The sequence below is a fragment of the Protopterus annectens genome, chromosome 12.part0 (assembly GCF_019279795.1).
Source record: "Protopterus annectens isolate FY-2018-M chromosome 12.part0, PAN1.0, whole genome shotgun sequence".
Classification (NCBI taxonomy): Eukaryota; Metazoa; Chordata; order Ceratodontiformes; family Protopteridae; genus Protopterus; species Protopterus annectens.
Genome location: NC_056746.1, coordinates 394,985,811 through 395,007,852, shown reverse-complemented (window position 1 = coordinate 395,007,852; position 22,042 = coordinate 394,985,811). Strand labels below are relative to the sequence as shown.

Sequence of the window (22,042 nt, the reverse complement as noted above, 5' to 3'; positions counted from 1 at the left end):
TTCATAGATTAATACTAGGCTAACTGCCCTTGGAGGCCATTTTAAGTCTTGCCAATTACCCCATGTGAGAATCAAACCCTGTACCTTTTGTTTGGTAAGGTAAACTAAACACCTTAACCATTAAGCCCTGTACCTTTTGTTTATAAGGTAAACACCTTAACCATTAAGCTAACCTCCCAACCATAGTTAGTTCCTCAGAAAAATATTTAATTGAAAAGACAATTTTGTGTTTAGTAACAGAGTGTCTATGTCTTTGGTGCCATTAAGTTACGATTTTCTCATAACAGCACTACTGACCTGTGTAGTGTTATGTCTAGTGGTCTGATTTCTGTACTTATTCTGGACTGTTCTGCAAAAAAATCACTATTTTCTTCCTTGGTATATCTTGTTCAGCTGAGATGTTAGTGTAACAGTATCTTGAGCATTTGCCAAACAAGAATCTAGACAGGTAAATAATTTCCAGCATTCCTCATGCCTCAATTTATCTAGTCCATTAGAATATCTAAGAATTTGTTTCCTATTGGCAGTCCATATCGGTAGTCCTTAGTCCCAGTCCCACATCCAATAAAGCTAATGCATATGCTCAGCTATACCCACCTCCCCACTAAAGCTAGCTTTTGCCTCCATCCTGGCACACCCACTCCTTTTGAATCAGTTGTAGCCCCACTACAGCTTTCTTTTAGGCCTACTACTTCTAAGGCTAGTTCCTAGGATCAGCAGCGAGTAGGTACAAAACAGAAAAACATACAGGCGGACAAAGCTGAACATGATAAATTCTGAAACAGGTGGCACTGCCCACTTCAGTCCCCACTCTCTTTATCCATCCATGATTCCTAGCAGCTTGGCTCACGCCCAGACTGGGTGTGCCATAGCTTCAGATGGAACTGCCTACTTCAGCCCCTGTCTATCCCTACCTGCACTCTCGTAGCTGTGGTTCATCCCCAGACTGGATCTGCCATTGCTTAACATGGCATTGCCAACTTTAGTCCCCACTTTGTGTATACTACATGACCTCAGTCAGCTGTGGCACACCCCGAGACTGGCTTTATGTGGCATCACCATACCACTAAGTTAGTAAGCCACTCAGCCAACCATTTTTGAGACTATTTGTAATAAGATTATGATAGCTAAGTACTTATCTCAATGTCCTGTTTGCCAGCTGGCAGAAATGAATGCTATTAGAATTATTTAAAAATCATAGCCTGTTTAGCATCTTGGTGGAAGATAAAGAAACAACTGACAATTCAAGTCTTGGGACAAACTACATATTTTGAGAAAGTTCATAAATACAAGAATATAATGCCAGAAGTGAAATTATGTTTTTTTTTGTTTTGTTTTTTTTTTTTTTGCATTTCATTGTTTACTAAATATTTCAACACTCACAGCACAGGTTTACTGTAATACAAGCTGTTAATCCTACCCCTGGTAATCTGCTCCTATCAGGCTGGTGCCGTTCACAGCTAAGATCCGGTCTCCAATGCTGAGCTTGCCATCCGTAGCTGCCGGGCTGTCCGGTATCAGTGTTCTGACATAGATTCCAGGTGAATTCAAGGGTGTGTGCTATAAATAACAACAGGGCAGTCACTCTGCAATAATGAAGAATTACCTACAGTCTGGTGTAACTATCATGTATTTTTCTTAGCATGTGAATAAGAAGAAAATTAATATTTCACAAAACAACAAGAAAAGGATATACCGGATTTAACAGTATTGTTAATATTAAATAACATGTAAACAGATAACCAATTCCTGTTTTTTGTACAGCATTATGGTATAAACATGACTCACACCATGAACATAAATATCTTTGACTTGCTTAAAGAGTTTCTATGGCTATCAAAGTCAAAAAAGCTGTGAAGTAAAGAAACTAGTAGTGGAAATGTATTGCCTGGCAAATCCATTTCTGGATTCATTTTTTATTACGTGCACTTTTAAATGGAGATTACTTCTCCTCCCTTGAGTTTAATCTTTTTTTTTCTGGAAATGAGGTCTTCAGGATCAGTCTTACATATTTGTACAAGTCATAGCCCAGGACACCCCAACATGACTTACATTTTACCAACTGCCTTATAAAACTCTCTGTCTTTATGTCATTTAGTGTAATTATCCCTTGCTATAAGACTTTCTTGTAAATGTTAACAGCATGCAACTCATTCATATTGTACCCTTTGAGCTTTCTGCTTTGCATGCTTTAGTCTCTTTAATGACACTAATTTACAGAAGCCTAAAAGAAGACAAAGTGTTCCATGTCTGAAAATGCAGTAAAATAGTCTCTGTTTTCAAAAGGGGTGATATAACCAAGATTTAAAAAATCAGGCCACTCAATATGCTGAGCCCATTGCCAAAGAAATGAGAGAAAGTAGTACATTACTGCATCTGAATTGTTTGTGTGTTTTAGCTGCTTTTCTGTATATATAGTCTTCTCTGTATATGTAGACTAGCTACTTATTCTACTGTATTACTGCCTCTTAAATCGTTTTTCAGTTGTGCACTTGCCTTGCTTCATTTTAAAAAGTTTTAAATTGCTAATTTTGTAGAGTTTTAATTGCATTTACTGTTTAGGACTACACATAGCGTTTTCTGTGTTTATTTACTGTATTATTGCATTGTTTAGTCTGTCTTAACCAAAAAAAAAATACTATATTGTTTGTTCATTTCCCACCTTTCCTAGCCAGTCCATATCCCAGGCTTTGCTTGTCTCAGGACTTTATTTTCTGTATTCAGAGCTATCCAGACCTTGCTGTGGTAGAGGGAAGTCCTACTGCTTACCAGTGGGACTGGTGAGCATTGTACTGCCTGTCTAACGCTAGAGGAGTGGTTTCCAGCTCTGAAATTGTAATTTTATTAGCCTTTTTAGGTTAATTTCTATCCTTTTCAACTTTCTGGCTTAAAAACGCGTGTGTTTGTGTATTTTACACATCGTGCAGCACTGCGGGGCTACAGTTAAACTATTCCAGGTGCCAGAAAGTCTGCAGGAAGCCTGAAACTGATACAAGCACTCAACTCTCCTTGTCAATAAGGAGAAATTAATTGTAGGGACTAAACAACCTATAATTGCAAAGTACCTTGCAAAGGTAAGGGAAAACAGCTCTTGTACTTTACAAAAAAAGCACCTAAACAGGCATGTCCAAAGGTCAGCTTCCGGTGACTTCTCCTGTCCACCTGGGTGAATCTGGGCATACTGGGGCAATGCGGCAACTGCCTCATGTACACAGACAACCCTCTCCTCCTACCACCCAACACTACAACCTGCGAGAGATGCACTTATATAGACAAACTGGAAGCAAAGCTCTCTCCAGCCAAGATTGTGCTAGACAGTCAAGAGGAGAAGGTTAATACCTGCACTACACCTCAAGCAACTCATAGCCCTTCAAAACCCACACCATCAACACCCACACATAGTAACACTAAACCCACATATGCGGAGGCCCTTAACATTAACCTGCCCAAGCAAAAAGGACCTCTGAAGCTAAAATGCAAACACCAGTCACAACCAAAGTGACACATAGCTCACAACACCAGTGTGCCACCCAACAACAGCCCCTAAGGCAAGACAATGTACCCAACACTTTAGCCATAGGTGACTATAGTCAGGCACACTGATGTCCCACTCACTAGGCTGAACAAGGTGAAAATTACAGTCAGCTGCCTGTCAGATGCCAGGATCCGCCACATAACGCATGCACTCAAGTCACTCCACAACAAGACAAATACGACTCTGTCATTGTCCATGTTGGAGTGAATTACTTCAGACGTACTTCCCTGGATTACATGAAAAGAGACATGGAAGAGCTCTCGGATCATGTGGCCCTGGCAGGTATGACTCTAGCCCTGAGTAGCATCCTGCCTTCGCCCAGAATGATACCACAGTATAAAGACAAAATGATTGACTTCAACAACTGGCTAAGCTTCTGGTGTCATTCAAAGGAGATCCAGTATCTGTCTGCCTGGAAAGACATGATTGACAAACCACGATGCTTTGCCAGAGAAGATCTGCACTTGTCACCCTTGGGATTCAGGTTACTGGCTAAAGCTCTTGCCATCCCATATTAGAGCCTTTTTTAGGCAAGATTCAAAGGACAAAACTACCAGCGTAACACATACAAGCATGCAAAATCTGAAGGTAATGATACTGAATGCTAGAAGTCTTAACCTCAAAATGCACTCTCTCGAGGCACTCCTAAAAATGGAGAACATCGATATCTGTGCAGTAACTGAGACCTGGTTCAAGGCTCCAGAGAGCACCCCTGCAATACCAGGTTACAACTCTTACCACACTTTTCGGCCACAAAATCAAGACTGAAACACTAAAGGTGGAAGAGTGTCCATATTCACCAAGGATATTCACACCTCCAGGCTAGATGCCCAACACAATGCATCTGAAATTCTCCAGGTACAACTAACACTAGCTAAGAATGCAATTCAAATTGTAGCTTGCTACAGATCCCCCACTATGCCCCAAGATTCTCACTACACCTTTCTAAACATACTGGAAAATATTAAGATACAACCAAACACCCTAATACTGGGTGAGTTCAACTACCCTGCCATTAACTGGGAAAACTACACGGGTACCAACACTTTTTCCCAATGGTTCTTGGAATTCATAAATTCCAATGCCCTGGATCAACTAATCCATTGTCCCACCAGGGCCTCCAATATCCTAGACCTGGTCATTACCAACATGGGAAATAGATGCTCCACACCAGTGGTCACCCCCTCATTGGTCAGGTCTGGCCATAAGCAAATCACCCTTGACATCCACATGCCACCCCCACCCCCCAGTAAGGAAACCTCCGTAAAAAAATTCTCCAAGAAGTCAGAAGTGACAAACTTCATGACACCCATGCAGATGGAATCTGAAAGTTCGACTGCTGAATCCTACACAAAGGCACTGTATGAGCACATCCACTCGTGCATGAATCGTGCCATCCCAAATAGAACCAAGATGTTCTCCTCCAAAAAAAGGAAGCCAATCTGGTGGTCCCCTGCTATAAACAAACTAGATAACAGGAGGAAGAAAATGTTGCAGAAAAGAGGAAAATCCCACGATGCAAAAAACTCCCTCACCAGCCTCAGTAAGAAGCTGAGATCCCTCATAAAATCCTCAAAAGCTAGTTATGAAAATAAAATTGCCAAAGATTCCAAAGACAACCACAAGCCATTCTATAGTTATGTCAAGAATCTAAATGGCAATGCTCAGATCTGCTCTGAGCTACAACAGAATGGCATTAAATATACTGATCCCAAGGATATTCCCAAGGATATTGCCAATATCCTGGCAGATTGATTTAGTGCCAACTTCACCCCCTCTCACCCCCTAGAGGGCCCATCTCAATACCAAAAGATTGCCAAATTCTGGTAATCATGGCCACACAGACAGAAAATGCACTCTCCAAAGCTAAGAATACAGCATCCATGGGACCAGATGACATCCTGGGCTGTGTACTACATGAACTAAAAAATGAACTGGTACCTCACCTAAGTGTCATGTTTAATCATAGCCTCACCTCAGGCTCCGTGCCCACTGAGTGGCACACAGTTACAGTTACCCCACTCCACAAGGGGGGATCCACCTTGGATCCCGGGAACTACCGTCCCATCAGTCTGACGAGCCTGATCTGCAAGGGCATGGAACACATTATCATGGAACTTATAAACAAAGACATTGGCAACCATCAAACACTGGAACCCACCCAGTTTGGGTTTGTGAAGTGCCGATCTTGTCTCCTGAACCTGATTGACTTCTTATAATCAGTCTCCAGAGCTGTGGACGAGGGTAAGGTGGTCCACACAGCCTATCTGGACCTCGCCAAGGCCTTCGACACCATCCCCCACTCTGGAATCATAGATAAACTTATTAAGCTGGGCATAAATCCCTGCGTCACTTGATGGGTTGCCAGCTGGCTTACTGACAGAACCCAGACTGTAAAAGTAGCACACTCCAAATCCAGCTCCAGACAAGTGACAAGTGGAGTACCTCAGGGTTCAGTCCTGGGACTACTCTTGTTTGGCATCTACTTCTCTGAAGTACAGGCCAACACTAAGGGACTCTGGCTAACAAAGTTCGCAGATGACTGCAAACTGGGAGCCATTATTGAATCCCCAAATGATGTGGATATTCTACAAAAGGGCCTTACAGAAACAGATGCCTGGTGCCAGAGCTATGGGCTCAAGCTTAATGCCAAGAAATGTATAGTTATCCCCTTTTGAAAAAAAACATGTACCCATGAATTACCACATAGGTGGCAGTACACTAAACATAGAAAGTGTGATGAGAGACTTAGGGACACAGGTGGTCAGTGGTCTCACCTTCAATAACCACATCACCACAACAGTCAGGAAATCCTTCTATGTGGCACATCTCATCACTAAGGGCTTTTCATCCAGAAAAAAGGAGGTCAATGTCCCACTGTACTCATCCCTCATTAGACCCATAATAGAGTATAACACCCCATTTGGTATGTACCTCACAAGACATCTGCAACAGCTGGAAAGGCCGCAGAAGTACCTCATTAAAAGAATCACAGGCCTAAAGCAGATGCCATATGCTGAATGTCTAAAACCCCCCCAGCTATACTCTGTGGCATATTGTCTACTCAGAGGTGATCTCTGCTTAACATACAAGGCCATGTCAAACCCTGAGCTGTTGGACGTGCTCCACTTAAAGAAATCCCAATTCCTCAGAGCCACACGCTCCAGGGATCTAAACCTTGTCATCACAATGAACAAAATATTTTGGAGGGATAGGTTCCTGAACCAAAGACTCCCCATACTCTGGAATAGACTGCCCATACATGTCAAGCAGAGTGCCTCCTTGGCCCTCTTCAAAAGGAACCTTGATGATTGGATGGGAGATAGGAAATTCACCCCAGGGATCATGTCAGTCACCCTGCTAGACAGGGGTCCAGGGAAGTAAATATTGTGGGAAGAAATATCTAGGGAATTGTTATGGCTAGGCTTGTATAGGCCCTAGGGCTGATAGCCTAGTACCAACCTATGAGACTATGAACCTATGAAATGACCACCTATCTTCTGCAAAATAATATTAATCTACACATGCATCATGGATTCAGATGGGTGCATAGAAAGAATACAGCTATCTGCAAAATACCCATGTCCACAACTGCATAACTTGACAGAAGGAACTAGAGTGGAGCCATATTCTTGGTTATGGATCTATACTCCTAGACTTTGATACTGTCCTTCATTCTCTACTCCTAGCTCAATGAAAGGAAGGTTGCTTTAATCCCTGTCTACTAGTATGATATAATGATTACTTATCTGATTGCACTACAGCTGTGCTTTGGCAAATTAGATACGCTGACTGAATGACACTCAGTTTGGGGGTATATCAGGGATCATTTCAGCCTTTGTAATATTTAAAAAGAATACGTATTATAACAGCCTTATGAACTGCTTAAATTAATATTTTATCAATGGGCACTGAAAAATGGGTATGATAGAAATGTTTATTTGACCCAAAATATATAAATGTTACTGCACTGCTAAAGTGTTTCTGGTATCCAATTTAGTGTTTTCCTCTACTTTTTCCTAAATTTTGCTGCTGTATTACAAGTTTTCCAGCTTTTTTAAACAAGTAACCTCTTTATTAAATTATCATGTATGATTTAGGCAATTGTACATTTATATAAATGAAAATAAAGTATACCGACACAATCTCAGTTGCAAATATTATACATTGCAAACCATGCCGACACAACTGCAGCTGCAGACATTATATATCACTTACACTGTCACTGTTGTCACTGTTAGTCAACCATAACATAGCTCATTCAAAAACTGCCTTCTTTTAAATTTTGTTCCTCCTCTGTATGTTTGATCCCACACTTCCAATTTTTTCCTGTGTAATTTGCTCATACCCTTTTCTAAAGATCCCAGCTCCAGTTGTTTTATCTCTGTTACTATCTTCGTTACTTCTAGTAAAATTGGTTTGGATTTTGATTTCAGTTTTCTAGTAATTGCTTTTTTGGCACACATCATAATTAGACTCAGCAAGACCTTACTATGTCTAGGCAAGTCCAATTCTGTATGATAGCTTAAACAAATAATTTCCTTAGTTACACCAATTTGCTTACCCAGCATCTCTGACAGAGCAGTTTGCAGGGAATCTTTACAGTCTGCCAACTCATTGTACTCCCAGAAAATATGTTCCCAGTTACCTCTTTCCTCCCCATCACACCTCCAACATTTGCTGTCTCCCCCGAGGAAAAATTCTTTGGAGTCTGCTTGGCATATAAAAATATCTATGTAAATACTTCTAAGCGAAGATCTTACATCTTCTAGACTTTCCATATTTGGGAGACATACATATATTCCCCCATTGTTTCTTTGTGAATTGCTTATCCAGTCTCTCTTCCCAATCCTTTCTAACCTCCACTGATTGATACGATTATAGTTATCATGCAATATTTTATATGCACTACTAATTCCTTTCTTAATGGCAGCTTCTGTTCTAGATTCTACTAAAATTCTACCAGTGTTGTTCTTTTGTTTAGGACCCCCCTTATTTCTTTATCTGTACCTATACTCTGATATCAATCCTTGATATGGAAGGCAATCTCTAACCTGCAGTCCAAATAAGTTATTGGCATCTTTCCATTCTATTATCTTTCTCTCTCTAGTTATTTGCTCCCAATACCTTGGTTCCTTTGCTAGTTTTTTCCAATAAATTCTAGTCCCCTCTTGCCTATTGTCTGTATCCCTAATTGCCGTCATCACTATCAGCAGAATCTCCTTTCTCCATTCCCATGTTGGCTTAGTTCTTAGAAAACTTTCTGCTACTTTATGAATATAATATTCTGTATGATAATTGTTATTCTCCTTAAAAGTCTCCATCCAAAATCCCAGTCTCTTTTTGTTTGTTGAACTTATCCCATTTCATCATCATTTCCTTTTACTTTGAATTATAATTTTTTGCTTGTGCTATGTCTAGGAGCCTTAACCGTGTTGCTCTAAAATACCCCTTCAAATGGGGTAATCCCAATCCACCCTGTTCTATTGGAAGAATAAGCTTATCCCACTTGACTCCTGCCATCTTCCCCTCCCAGATAAAATCCTTCAGCTCTTTATTAATTGCTATCCACAACACAACTTCTCTAGTTGATAAAAATAAGCCTGACCTGTGTATAAGACTAAAGGAACTAAAAACATTTTAACTCCCTGTATCTTACTATCGATATCTATATAACAGAACTTCCATTTTCTTAGTTTTTGTATTATCTTTTGTTTAGTCTCTTCCCACATATCCTTAGCTGCCACACTGGAATAATTTCTAATCCATACTCGTAAATACTTCATTTTATCATGTCCCCATAAGTATGAATATTGCTGAACCAATTTGTATGTTGGTATATAATTTACCACTATTGCCTTTGTTTAGCTTCATTAATTTTGTATCCCAGAAAGATTTGAAACTGTCTTAATATGTTCCACAGCACTGAAATATCCCTTTCTGGTTTTGTCAGGAATAAAATAATGTCATTTGCAAATAGAGCCAGCTTTTCTTGACTGCCATACCAATTATATCCTTGAATTTCTGAGCCCCGTATTTTCTTTGCCAGTGGTTCTAAATTTAATGCAAATAACAAAGAGGAAAGAGGACACCCCTGCCTGGTTCTTCTGCTCAAGCTTAATTTAACTTAATTTTTGCCTCCGCTCCCTTATATATCTTTCTAATCAACCTTATAATTTCATCAGAGAAAGCAAATGCTTACAAAGTCCCAGCTTACTCTGTCAAATGCTTTCTTTGCATCAAGACCCACAGTCAACAGTGGTATTTTCTTGCATTCTGCTTCCCTCTGGATCATCAGTGTTCTGTTAATGTTGTCAAATGCTTGTCTCCCCATCACAAAACCACATTGATCCATATCTATCAATTTTAGCATCACTTTTGCCATTATATATATAAACACTTTATAATTATAGTTTAGTACTGAAATGGGCCTGTACTAAGCTGGATCTGAAGGATCTTGACCCTCTTTAGGTATCAGAGCTACCACCACTTTCTTCCTCTTCTTAAAATACTGTTAAACAAAACCTTCCAGAACTTTATCAGTCTTTTCCCTCCTAGTTTCCCAACTTCCACAGGAATACCATATGTTCTTGGGGACTTTCCTTAAAGTGGTTATACATACCATTTGTATCTCATCTCCTCTAATCCTGTTAGTAATTGAGCCTCCTCTACCTCTAACCTTGGTATATTTAATTCTTCCATAAACACTTCCATTTGAACCTTTTCCTGATTTCCATATTTCACTGCTTTATACAGACTTTCATAGAATTACCAAGATATTTCTATCTTCAAAATAATTTTACAGGGTCCCTTGTTATCTTCTATGTTATAGGCTCTTTAAGCTTTGTGACAGCCCTTTCTACTTTCTGTTGTCTGGGTTGTTGCGCTAAAAGTTATTGTGCTCTAGGGTTATTATCAAAAAACAGTTTCTTAACAGCAACTTTTCTAAACTCATGCATATTATCAAGGTAATACCTTATTTTTTTGTTTAGCATTCTGGAGTTGCTCCTCATCTTGTTCTGTGAGATTCCCCCTATTTTGCAATACTTTAACTTTTGTCAGTCCCTCTAAATAATTTGTTTTATTAGGTAATTAATGAAAGTATAAATGGATGTGATTATATTGCATTGTATGTGTGGTTTTCTGAGGAAGTCAATTCAGACGAAAGCTTTGAAATAAATTTTTTTTGTATGCTAAAATTGTGGTTTTTATTCTAAGAAGCCTTTATTGACCATTGGCAGCCTTTATTCTTGAATGATTGTGTTGTGGTGATATTGGTTCCACACATTTCAGCAGTTCCATGTCACATCTTACAGAACTTTTTGTTTTATTGAAAATCTTCAAACAAAAATACACACCTCCAATACTTCCTAAAACCTATTAACTTAATAATAACACACAAAACTAAGTACATCTTCAAATATTGAAGTTTTACCCTCCTAATAGTAACAAATGTTCCAAACTGACAGCCACATACACAGGCTCAAGCTAACCTAAAAGAAAGGCTATCCATGCTAAGATACACGGTATAGCCTGTGGTTCTATTAAGTGCTGTCTGGTTTTGTGCTATCTTTATAGCTCTCTCAGCTGGGACAACACTTGAACACTTTAAGAAAACATTTTCTCCAAGTAATTTCTCTTTATTAGATTGTCTTCTGGAGACATGAGAACCAGGCACAAAACTATTTACTAGAAAAAAAAAGCTTTACAATACTCAGTATTCTTTTTTGTTTACTTACTTTCCCTTAAAACATCTTACTAGATTATACTAATGGCTTTAACCCAGTCATTCCCCTATGCAAGAAGGAGAAAAAGCACACTAATTTTTCTTTTGTCATGCTCTTTTAATCAGATTTTTTTACATTGCACTGCCTACATTTCTTAAAATAGAACAAGGAGAAAGAGAGAAGAAAGGAGAAAGAAAAAAAAAACTGGAGCATCTATTTACATTAGTATCCACATTCACTTAAAAATAACTGAAAAAAATTGATTTACAACAAGTAAAAAATCATGCACTGTTTAAACAGTAGTATTAAGAAAAAATGTTTTGTTTACAGTTAACTTTCTTCCTTCTCTTCCCCTTTCCTGAATATTTTGCCAGACATTAATGACATGAAGTAGGGCATATGCTTTAGAGTCAACTACAGGTTTAACAAAGTCCAAAAAATTCCAATATTTCCAGATTTTTTGTGCTGTCATGTTTCATAAATATAATCATTGCTTTGTAATTCCACTGTTTTCCAGGTAGTTCTTGGTCAAGTTTTAGCTACTAAGAACCAGTGGTAGTGTTTCTGTGGCAGAGAATTAAACTGCTACTGTCTTCTGGAAGTAGGAATTTTGGCTGAATACCAAGCTAATTTTCTATTCGTTATTTCATTTTTCCTGTTGGGATAAACAGCTTTGAGTGCCACAACATGCAGCTCCACACAACACTGTATTATCTAGATGTGGGATCTTCCATTGTCAAATCCTCTGCAAACAAAAGTACAGTTGCGTACACTTACCATAAGTGTAGATGTTCAAGTGTATTTACTGTTGCAGTCATCACACTTGGGTTATCTGCCTGCAGGTAGCCCTCAGTTGGCCTGAATACCAGAGTCTTGGGATTTCTGCATCAGATGATGTCACCTTTTACATGATGTCAGGTCATCAGGGGTATATAACATGCAGCCGATGTCATTACATCAGTTTTTCTTGCCCCAGATGTCAGAAGCCCCCCAAATAGGAAGCAATTACATGGTATAGAACACCTCCAGTAAAAAGTAAATGCCATTGTCATAAGATATGGCCAAAAAGAGGATAGGTAGAAAGCATAGAAAAGTCAGGGGGCTGGAGGGAGGGTAACCAGGACTGCAACACTGAATACAGTCAAACATCTACATTTATGGTAAGTGTACACAACTGTGATATGTTCTTCGTATTTCACTGTTGGAGTCATCACACTTGGATTGATTCCCAAAGCTGAGGAAGGGTGGAGGCAGTCAAGAAGTATTAGGACTGGCTAGCAGGCCTTGTAGGACTGCTGTGGCAAATCCAGCTCTGGATTTAGAAAAGATAGTTAAGTGGTAATGCTTGGTAAAGGTGTGTACAGAACTCCAAGTTGCAGCTTCCAGGATGTCTCTGGTAGGGACTCCCCTGAGAAATGCTGTAGAGGTTGAGGTAGCCCTAGTGGAATGAGTTCTGATCCCCTGTGGGGTAGGTTTTCCATGGTGTTTGTAGCAGAAATGAATGCAGTGTGCTACTCATTTGGAAATGGTTTGCTTTGAAATGGCCTTGCCCTCTGCCACTGTAGCAAAGCTGACTAGCAGCTGGTCAGATTTTCTGAAAGGTTTAGTCATGTCCAGGTAGAACCTGAGCTGTCTGTGCACATCCATGGAGTGCAGGATCCTTTACCTTTTATTCTGAGGATTAGGGAAAAAGGTTGGTAAATGGATGGATTGGTTTAAAGCCACACTGGATGCCACCTTGGGCATAAATGATGGGTTAGTCCTGAGGGAAACCCTGTCAGCATGGAAAATAATGAAGGGTTCCACAGCCATTAGTGCCTGTAACTCAGACACTCTTCTTGCTGAAGTGATGGCTAGAAGTAACGCTGTTTTCCAAGAGAGGAGTTTTAACTCTGCTGCAGCAGCAGGCTCAAAAGGGGGAAGCGTGAGCTTCTCTAGTACAAAGTTAAGGTCCCAGGCAGGGGTGGGAGCTCTCCTCGGGGGCCTTAAATTGTTAGCTCCTCTCAGGAACTGTTTGATGAGAGGGTGAGAAAAGAGAAGTGGCTCAGTATTGTAATGAGCTGAGATGGCAGAGGCATGAATCTTAACTGATGAGAAGGATAGGCCTTTGTGGATCAGCTCTGCTAGGTAATCTATGATTTGAGGTAAGGTGAGCACAGCTGTGTCCTTTCCTTGAGACTGTCTCCAAGAACAATATATTTTCCACTTTTCTGAATAGGATTTCCTAGTACTAGGCCTTCTGGCTTCAAGGATGACTTCCAGCACCTGTTTGCTGAGGGTTGCTGGTGGTGTATTCAGGGGATAAGCCAGGCTGCAAGGTTCAGGGTTTGCAGCTGTGGATGCAAAATCTGTCCCACCTGCTGGGACAGCAGGGAAGGGGTCTGATGTAGGTGCCAGGGTGGCACTGCTGTCAGACTGTGTAGGAGTGGGTACCAGTGCTGGTGTGCCCAGTCTGGGGGCAATAAGGATTGTCCTTGGTCTGTCCTGTTTTATCTTGAGTAGTACTTTTGAGAGGAGGGGCAGAGGGGGAAAGGCATACATAGAGAGGTTTTCCCATGTAAAGGATAGAGCATACACTTTCCACGCTTGGCTGTGAGGATTTCTGGTGCAAAATTTGCTCAATTGATGATTTTGGGGGGAGGCAAATAGGTCCACCTCTGGTGTCCCCCACCTTTGGATTAGAAGCTTGAATGAGTTGGGTTCCAGTTTCCACTCATGTGAGTCCAGTAGATTTCTGCTTAAGTCATCTGCCAGTGAATTTTGTTTGCCTGGCAGGAACTGAGCTTGCAGGTGCACTTGGTTGCTCAAGTATGTGTTCCACAGGGCCATAGCTAAGCTGCAGAGTGGGTAGGAATTAGTCCCCCCCCTGCTTGTTTATGTACCACCAAACTGTAGTGTTGTCTGTCTTTATCAGGAGTTGTCCTGGACGGATAAGGTATTTGAAGGCTGTCAGAGCATTCTGTACAGCTAACATTTCTTTTTGATTGATATGCAGGGGAATTTGTTCTGGCTTCATTTGCCTTGAATGAATTTGCCTGTCATGTGAGCCCCCCATGCATAGTCTGATGCATCTGTTGTCAGGTTTGGGCAGTGAGGGGATGAGTGGAAGGAAGTCCCTTGTGGTTGCATGCCTCTGCCCACCAAAAGAACTCTGCCCTTAGACAAGGAATGATAGGAATCAGTGTTTCCAGGTCCTGGGAATGTTGACACCAGAGACTTTTTAAGTACCATTGAAGTTTCCTCATATGCAGTCTTGCATATGGAATTAGTAGAATGCATGAGACCATGAACCCTAGGGCTTGCAGCATTTTTCTTGCAGAGAGCTGGGTTTTGGTGGCCATTAGTTTGAAGTAGTTTGTCAAATAAACCTGTTTTGGGGAGTGAGGAATGCCATCTGGGAAGTTGTGTTCAAGCTTGCTCCCAGGAATACAACCTTTTGGCTGGGCACCAGTTGTGATTTCTTTTCATTGATGGTGTATTCCAAAGAAGTTAGAAGTCTCCCTACAAATGCCAGGTGCTGAAGTAGCAATTCCTGACTGTCCGCCTTGCCTGAATCAGACAATTGTCCAAGTATGGGTAAATCTGAATATTTCTCTGCCTGCAGTATGCAATGGCTGGAGCCAGGCACTTTGTGAATACCCTGGGTGCAGTAGATAAGCCAAAGGGAAGTGCAGAGAACTGACAGTGCATGGAGCCTGCCCTGAAATGTAGATATTTCCTGTAAGGTTCCCTTATGGGAATGTGCAGATAAGCTTCTTTTAAGTCTAGGGTGACTAGCCAGGTGGCCTTGGCTAGCACAGGAAGAAGCTGTTGCAGTGTAAGCATTTTGAATTTTGGGACCACCAGGAAGGTGTTGAGAACTGACAGATCCAGGATAGGATGCCAAGAGCTCTTTTTTCTGGGCACTGGGAACAGTCTGGAGTAGAAACCCTATCCCCTTTGCTCTATTGGAACAGGTTGAATAGCCCTGATACTGAGAAGAGAAAGTACTTGCTTTTGAGCCTCTGCCCACTGGTTTGGAGGAAGGTCTGGCAACCCACTTGGGGTTGGCAGCGAGTGGAAGTAGAATCTGTATCCCTGGGATACAATGTTTAGGACCCATCGGTCCTGGGTAATGGACATCCAGTTTTTTGCATGCAGGGTTTGGAAGGATGATAGACAAGTCATTGTGAACTTTTTCCATAAGGGGGGGGGGGGCTTACCACTCCCTGTTTTTGAGGTGGGAGCACTCCATTGTTTAGATCTCTGCATACCCTGAGACTGTAGTCTTGGTGGTATGTTGCCCCTGGGTTTGGACTGAGAAGGCCTGGGAGGGACTGGAAAGGATCAGTTTTTAGAAGGCCAATGCCTACTGAATCTAGGTGGCTGTACCTGTAAGAAATATTTAACAGTTTGCATAGATTTAGCTTTTTCTTCAATCTTTTTAAGAACTTCTGCTTTTGTGCCAAACAAACATTTCTGGTTTAATGGAGCATCTAGTAATTTTGCTTTAACATGGTCTGGCAAGATTTGTTCCTTCAGCCAAGCATGCCTTCTCAGTACAGACCCAGTGACAGCAGCCCTGCAAAATGCTTCTAAGGCACCAAAACCACACTGCAAGTAATGTTTACTAACTTGGTTTGCAGAATGCATTAACTCTTGCAAATCTTTATTTTCATGGCAAATCAAAGCCCTGATGGCAAGAGTTGCAGAGGTATATACCTCCTTACCCCATCTGTCTAAAGCTCTAGAATCCCTGTATGAGGGGGTAGGGTTTTTGGCTGTAGTAGCCTTAATGCCTTTAGGTCCCTGGGAAATAGTCTCTGGATCCGCAGTGGGATTCTTAAAGAGAAATTTGTGAGAGTCAAGTACTCTGTAGTACCTGTCAGGCTTTCTAGGAGCTGGTGGTAAAGTATCAGGAGTAAGACTGGATTCCATGAAGACATCATCTACAATATCCAGGGCAGGGGGTATAGCTACAGGCCTGTGCTGAGGCAAGTCTGAAAATTCTCTGAGTCTCTTATTGGACTGAGGGTAGTCCTGGCATTCCCAGTGGAAATGCTCTCTTAAGGCATGCAAGGCTTCACCAAAAGAAAAGTCCTCTGGAAGGGAGGCAGAGGGAATGGAATCCTCTGCATCTGAATCCTCATAGGTAGATAAGGGTATGTCCTGGTAATCAGAGGGATCAGAGTCATCGGACTCATGGTCTGTAGAATCAGAAGGAAAATCAATTATTTGTCTTTTAGAAGGGGAAGGCTGGCTTCCCCTAATTAAAGTTATAAGGTCTTCAGCCATTCTAAGCATTTGTTTCTGTGGCATGGGAGCTTGAGCATGCACTTTGGTCATCAGTTTTCTAGGCGTAGTGCGAACTCTGGGCCTGAGAAACTCGGTAGTTTGGTCAAAAACAAAGTTGTCGGTTTAATACGAACATCAGAAGGTCAGAATACACCCTCAGAAGCCGGTGCCTGCACAGCGGCTCTGGACCCATCCAAGGTAGAGACATCCGCAGGTTCCATAGTCGAAGAAGCATCTCACGGCATACCTTTGGCAATCTTTTGAGATACAACCAAAATGTGAAGTTTAAAACGAAACCAGCCTGGTAGTCCACATATATACAATATATAAAAAATACAATAAAAGAAAAAAGCTTCTTAAACTGCATAGCAAAACAAAAAGTCCTCAAGTCAAGGATAACATTAAAACGCTACCGAAGGAACTAAAAAAAAAATCATGAGGAATGCAAAGGCCTCTCATGAACTTAAACTGGCATCAGAAGCTAACAATTACAAATTCATTTTTAGTTATGTTAGGAAACTAATGAATAACACCCAGTATTGCTCAAAAATTATCCAAAATGGTATTCCTTACTTGGACCAGTAGTGATAGCCAACATATTAGTAAACAGATTCAGCACAAAGTTTACTTCTGAAACAATTACACAAGGCCTAGATATCCCACAGAATCTCAAACCTCTCATCATAACCAAAGAATTCTTAGTAAAGGTGCTCTCCAAAATGTAAAATACATCATCGGGAGGGGGGGGGGGGTACGATGATATACCTGGTTGCCTGATAAACACTTCAAAATATGCCTCTAGTAAATCCACTCATACAGCTTTCCAACTAAGCTTAGCCATTGGTTTTGTCCCCAAAACATGCTGTACAGCTATTATAATGCTACTAAATAAAGGTGAACCCACCACTGAAAATATAGATAGACCCATTACCCTGAACAGTCTCATCTGCAAGAAGGTATCACAACTGACCTAATTATGTATGCTATCTAAAATCTTCCAAGACCTAACCCCCAGCAGTTCAACTTTGAGAGTAACACAAGCAGTGGACAGTGGACATGCTGTCAATACAGGGTACCTCAACCTGTATAAAGCTTTTGACACCACACTACATGCTAACATAATGAACAAAATACAGGAGCTCCAATCTGACCCCTGTATAATTGGGTTAATAGCAAATTGGTTGAGGGATAGAACCCATGTAGTAAGTAGCCAGGTATGGGTTAGTAAACATGAATCTGGCTAGTGGTGTTCCTCAAGGCTTTCTGCTGGGACCCCTACTATTCAGCATTTACTTTGAAGCTCTCCAAATTACAAATGGGGATCTCTGCTAACCAAGTTTGCGGATGACTGCAAACTTGGTGTCATACTCAAATCCCACTCTGACAACTAGAGACTCCAAATGGAACTCACATATGTCAACAAGAGGTGATCAAAGATGCGTTAAAATGAAATGCTAAAAAGTACAATATCATCTCATGTGGTAAAAAATCTCTTCATCCATTTTATAGTATAAACATTCCTCCTAACAATGAAAACATTGTGACAGACCTTGGAACATAGATAGGTAATTCCCTTGCTTTTGACCATCATATTGCAACAGTGGTTAAGAAATATTTTTACTTGGTGTAGCTGATGTCAAAATCTATTCCATCTTTATTCAAGGAAGTTCTTACCCCTCTAAATGTCGCATTGATCAAACCTGTTATAGAATATAGTACCTATTTTGACATGTATCTTACTGGTCTTATCAACCAACTTGAAAGACCCCCAGAGGTTTGTAACTAAAAAGATCACGGGCTTAAAAGGCAAGTGCTACCAGGAGAGACTGGAAGCACTGTTCATTTATTCAGTGTCCTATAGACCCCTTAGGGATGATCTGTGTATTCCCTTTTGGACCATTAAGGATCCAGTAGTCAAAGACCTCTTACATCTCCACATATCAAACAGCCCTACTAACACCAGAAAAAGAGATCTAAACCTGTGTCAGCAAACAAACAAAACATGGTGGAGACATATTTGTCGCACAGTGTGTATCCCTTCTCTGGAACAAATTCCCACAATGCAAAACACTTTCTTTCTTCAAAAAAATAGACAGCTGGACTGGAGTCTACAAATTCACCTCTGGTACAACTGGCCTGTTGCTCCTTAAAACAGGAGGCCAGGTCTAATGAGGGGATACTGACAAGGTGTAAATGGCAACAGGGCCCACTTGCTTTGTATTTTCTATGATATATGGTCTTATACCTGGGAATTATTTGTTGAAGGACCACTGGGGATTTCATGATTGGTTAGGTACTTGAGCAGATACATACCAAATGAACTCTGTGTTCTAGTACAGATCTGATAAGGAGAGAGGACAAAGGAATGATGACCTCTTTTGTCCAAAAGGAATGCACTTAGTATTCACTTGGTCAACCTAGATAGCTTTCCTCATGATACTAGATATGTGGCAGTCAAAACAGAATTTGATATCCATGAAGCTGCCGACATCTCTAATGAGAGGCTATTTTAATGGGGTGTTGTTATGTGGTAGGTGTGATTGTTCTTGATTCCCCAATTGTATGACAACATATTTTTTTGAGTTAAGCTTTAGTCCATGATCCTGACACCATGAGTTTGCCTGAACTAGGTCCTCCTGGAGGATACAATTATACTAAGAGGAGATGATGATGGCTCCAAGATTGCATTTATTTACAAACTTGGTCAACTAAAGGTCTTTAGTATCTAATGTACCATCAGAGAAGTAAACAACAAATAGAAGGAGAGCCACAATAGAGCCCTGGGATATTAAACTGATGACAAGTCTCTTCCAGGATACTGTGCCACCAGTTCTAATAGAGTGGCCTTTGTCAGAGGTACTTTACAATCCAGTTGTTACATAGGCTTTCATAGTGAGTTTAAACAGTTTGTCAGTTATGTCAGAATGCAGCATAGTGTTAAAAGATTTAGCTAAACTGAAGTAAGTTGCATGCACAGTCTTGCCCTTATCTAGGGCTTCTGTGAGTCTTTCAAAGAAATCAGCTAGATTTAAAAGGCATGATCTACCCTTTACAAAACTAAACTACTTTGGATCTGAGAATTGTAGTTTCCATATACCCCTGTTTATGAGGACCATGATAACACTTTCCATCATCTTATCAATGATGCTGCTGAGGCCAACAGGTCTGTAGTTGCCATGGTCCATGGACAGGGCTTTCCTTGTGGAGGTGACACCACAACAGATATTCTTCAGGTTTCATGTAAATATCCAGTGAACAAGATGTCCATGGTGTTAGCATGTAATGAACATTATGGCATTTCATCCTTACCTTCATATGTGATTCAGCCAGTGCCCTTCTGTACAACCATACATCCCTAAGCTCCACAAAGGATCAACCATTACTATGTGCCTGAATACATGCTGTTTGCTATCCATTTCCATGGGATAAGTAATCTATGATCTGATGTAAGCTGTTCAAATCCAGCCCCACCTGGCTACTCCAGTACCTGAGCCGCTTAATCATACTCAATATATCTGGCTAACATCCCTTGTCACCACTGAATATATAATTTCTTTTTTTCATTGGTCACTATCAGACTATCCAGTCTGCAATAACCAGCATTAAAACTGCTGATGGAGAGTCTATTACTTTCTACAACTTATGATGCTTGATAAGTAACTCATTTTACAGGTGGAAACGTATTATACATTTATAAAGTGCAGCATAATATCAGTTAGTGTGTATGATATTAGGTACTGTCACAACCAGTCTACTCAAGTGATACTTATTGCTTCTTTTTTATTTGCCAAGCTGTTCTATAGATTTATCATGTATACAAATGATATTAAGGCAATAAACAAAAGACTGAGCAAATATACCATAAATGTACCAGATTTGTATCTCAGTCTTCCCTATGGGTCCATGACTGCAATCTCTTACAAACTACTGACCTGCCAACATTCAGATGCAAACTACATATTCACTATTGAACTCTGTCTTTTTATGATATATCCTCTACACCCCAATACATGTTACTTCTTCTTGCAGTGTTATCTGCCTCCTTTGAACTTCTGATCCTTTGAGCTCCTTAGCATAAAGGAATGAAATCCTGATTGTCATCTAGAGGCAACAGCTGGAGGAAGAGAGGTCATGAGAGAATGCCTGTGCACTTCTTCAACAGGGAAGCAAACTGGAGGAAATGCCAGGGTTAGAAATCCAGTGGTGAAACTGGCTTCATGATTAGCAGCAATCACGTTGAGAAGTAGGTGGACATGGAGGGGCATACCACCATGTAGTTGGCCAACTCCATCACAACACTACTGCATACCTACCTAAGTATGAAAGCCATACATGGAGGTAATTCACTAATGCATACATAAATGCTCTGTGTGAGCTGTGTATGTGACATTGCAGGCTGCCTTGCTCTCCTATACAACCTTCTGCTGGATATCCCAGCCCCTTTCCTACCTCACCTTATCATTCCAAGGGCTTGTGGTCCTAACCCAAGGGAGTAAGCAGGGGCGAGGAGGTAAGAGAACATAGAAGTGTCTCCTAGCAGCAGCTGATGGTCAGCTGATGTGTAAGGGAGTCTCTCAAATGATTTTTACTCTCACACAAGATCAAACGTGTTTTGTTGAGTCCTCCCCCACAGGATTCAGCCCGCTCAAAAAATCATGACTCTATACCAGGAAGCACTTGATAGTAATCTGCTGTCAAGTATAAAATGATGCTATTTTCAAAATCTATGAAAGTAAAATCTGGAGCAATCTCCCTTGCATCCTTTGTATTATCACCTACAAAGACAGTTTAAAAAATGCTTTCCCCAACTTCCTTTCTTTGAGCCTTTTTGTTTCCAACCCCCAGGTTTAAGTCTCCCCAAAAGAAATACTGATCATCTTAACAGCTAGCACATGAAAATAACCTGTTATTGCATCTATAATTATGCTAAAATTTCAAAATCACTTCCAAAGACATCAACGAATGCATATTGTGACAATGGGAGGTAATGTCAGCTATGCCAGAAGTAGTAGGGCAGTGGATGTGTAACATACACCTGAACAGCTAGCTGGAATTTAGTAAAGAATTATATGTTATTTGAATATCAAACAGATTTGTACAGATGCTTGTGTTGAAAATATATTTGTAAAGTTACTTGTGTTAAAAATGTATCAACAGTGTGCCCTGCTGGAAATAAAATAAATGTAGATGCATTATTGTAACTATTTAAATGTATATATTGTAACAGATGATACTGAAAGAGAAGAGGTTAATCCCAATCCACCTGACTTTGAGAAATATTGGGCCTAGGCCATAAAAATGTTAGCTCATAGTTTTGAATGCAGCCAGAGGCAAAAAGTATGTACTAGGAAGCTTCCTGCATTGTCACTGGGGTGAACTAATTGCTGCTCTGAAAGGGCAGAGGTCTGAAATTGTTTTATGACTTCCATGAGCTGGAGTAGTTCTGAGGACAGCTCTATCTGTGTGTATGGTAACACATAGGTGCTAAAATCCTGGCAACTTCTAG

General features: G+C 40.6%; 1 protein-coding gene across 2 annotated transcripts in view; it reads right to left on the bottom strand.

The window, feature by feature from the left end:
- RADIL (Rap associating with DIL domain) overlaps nt 1-22,042 on the bottom strand; it is a 1,364,147-nt gene that overhangs the window by 18,772 nt on the left and 1,323,333 nt on the right. For both annotated transcript variants that reach the window (XM_044089491.1, XM_044089492.1), the window contains exon 14: nt 1,421-1,560. In XM_044089491.1, coding sequence (XP_043945426.1) covers nt 1,421-1,560 — 140 coding nt within the window. The remainder of the gene's footprint in view (nt 1-1,420; nt 1,561-22,042) is intronic.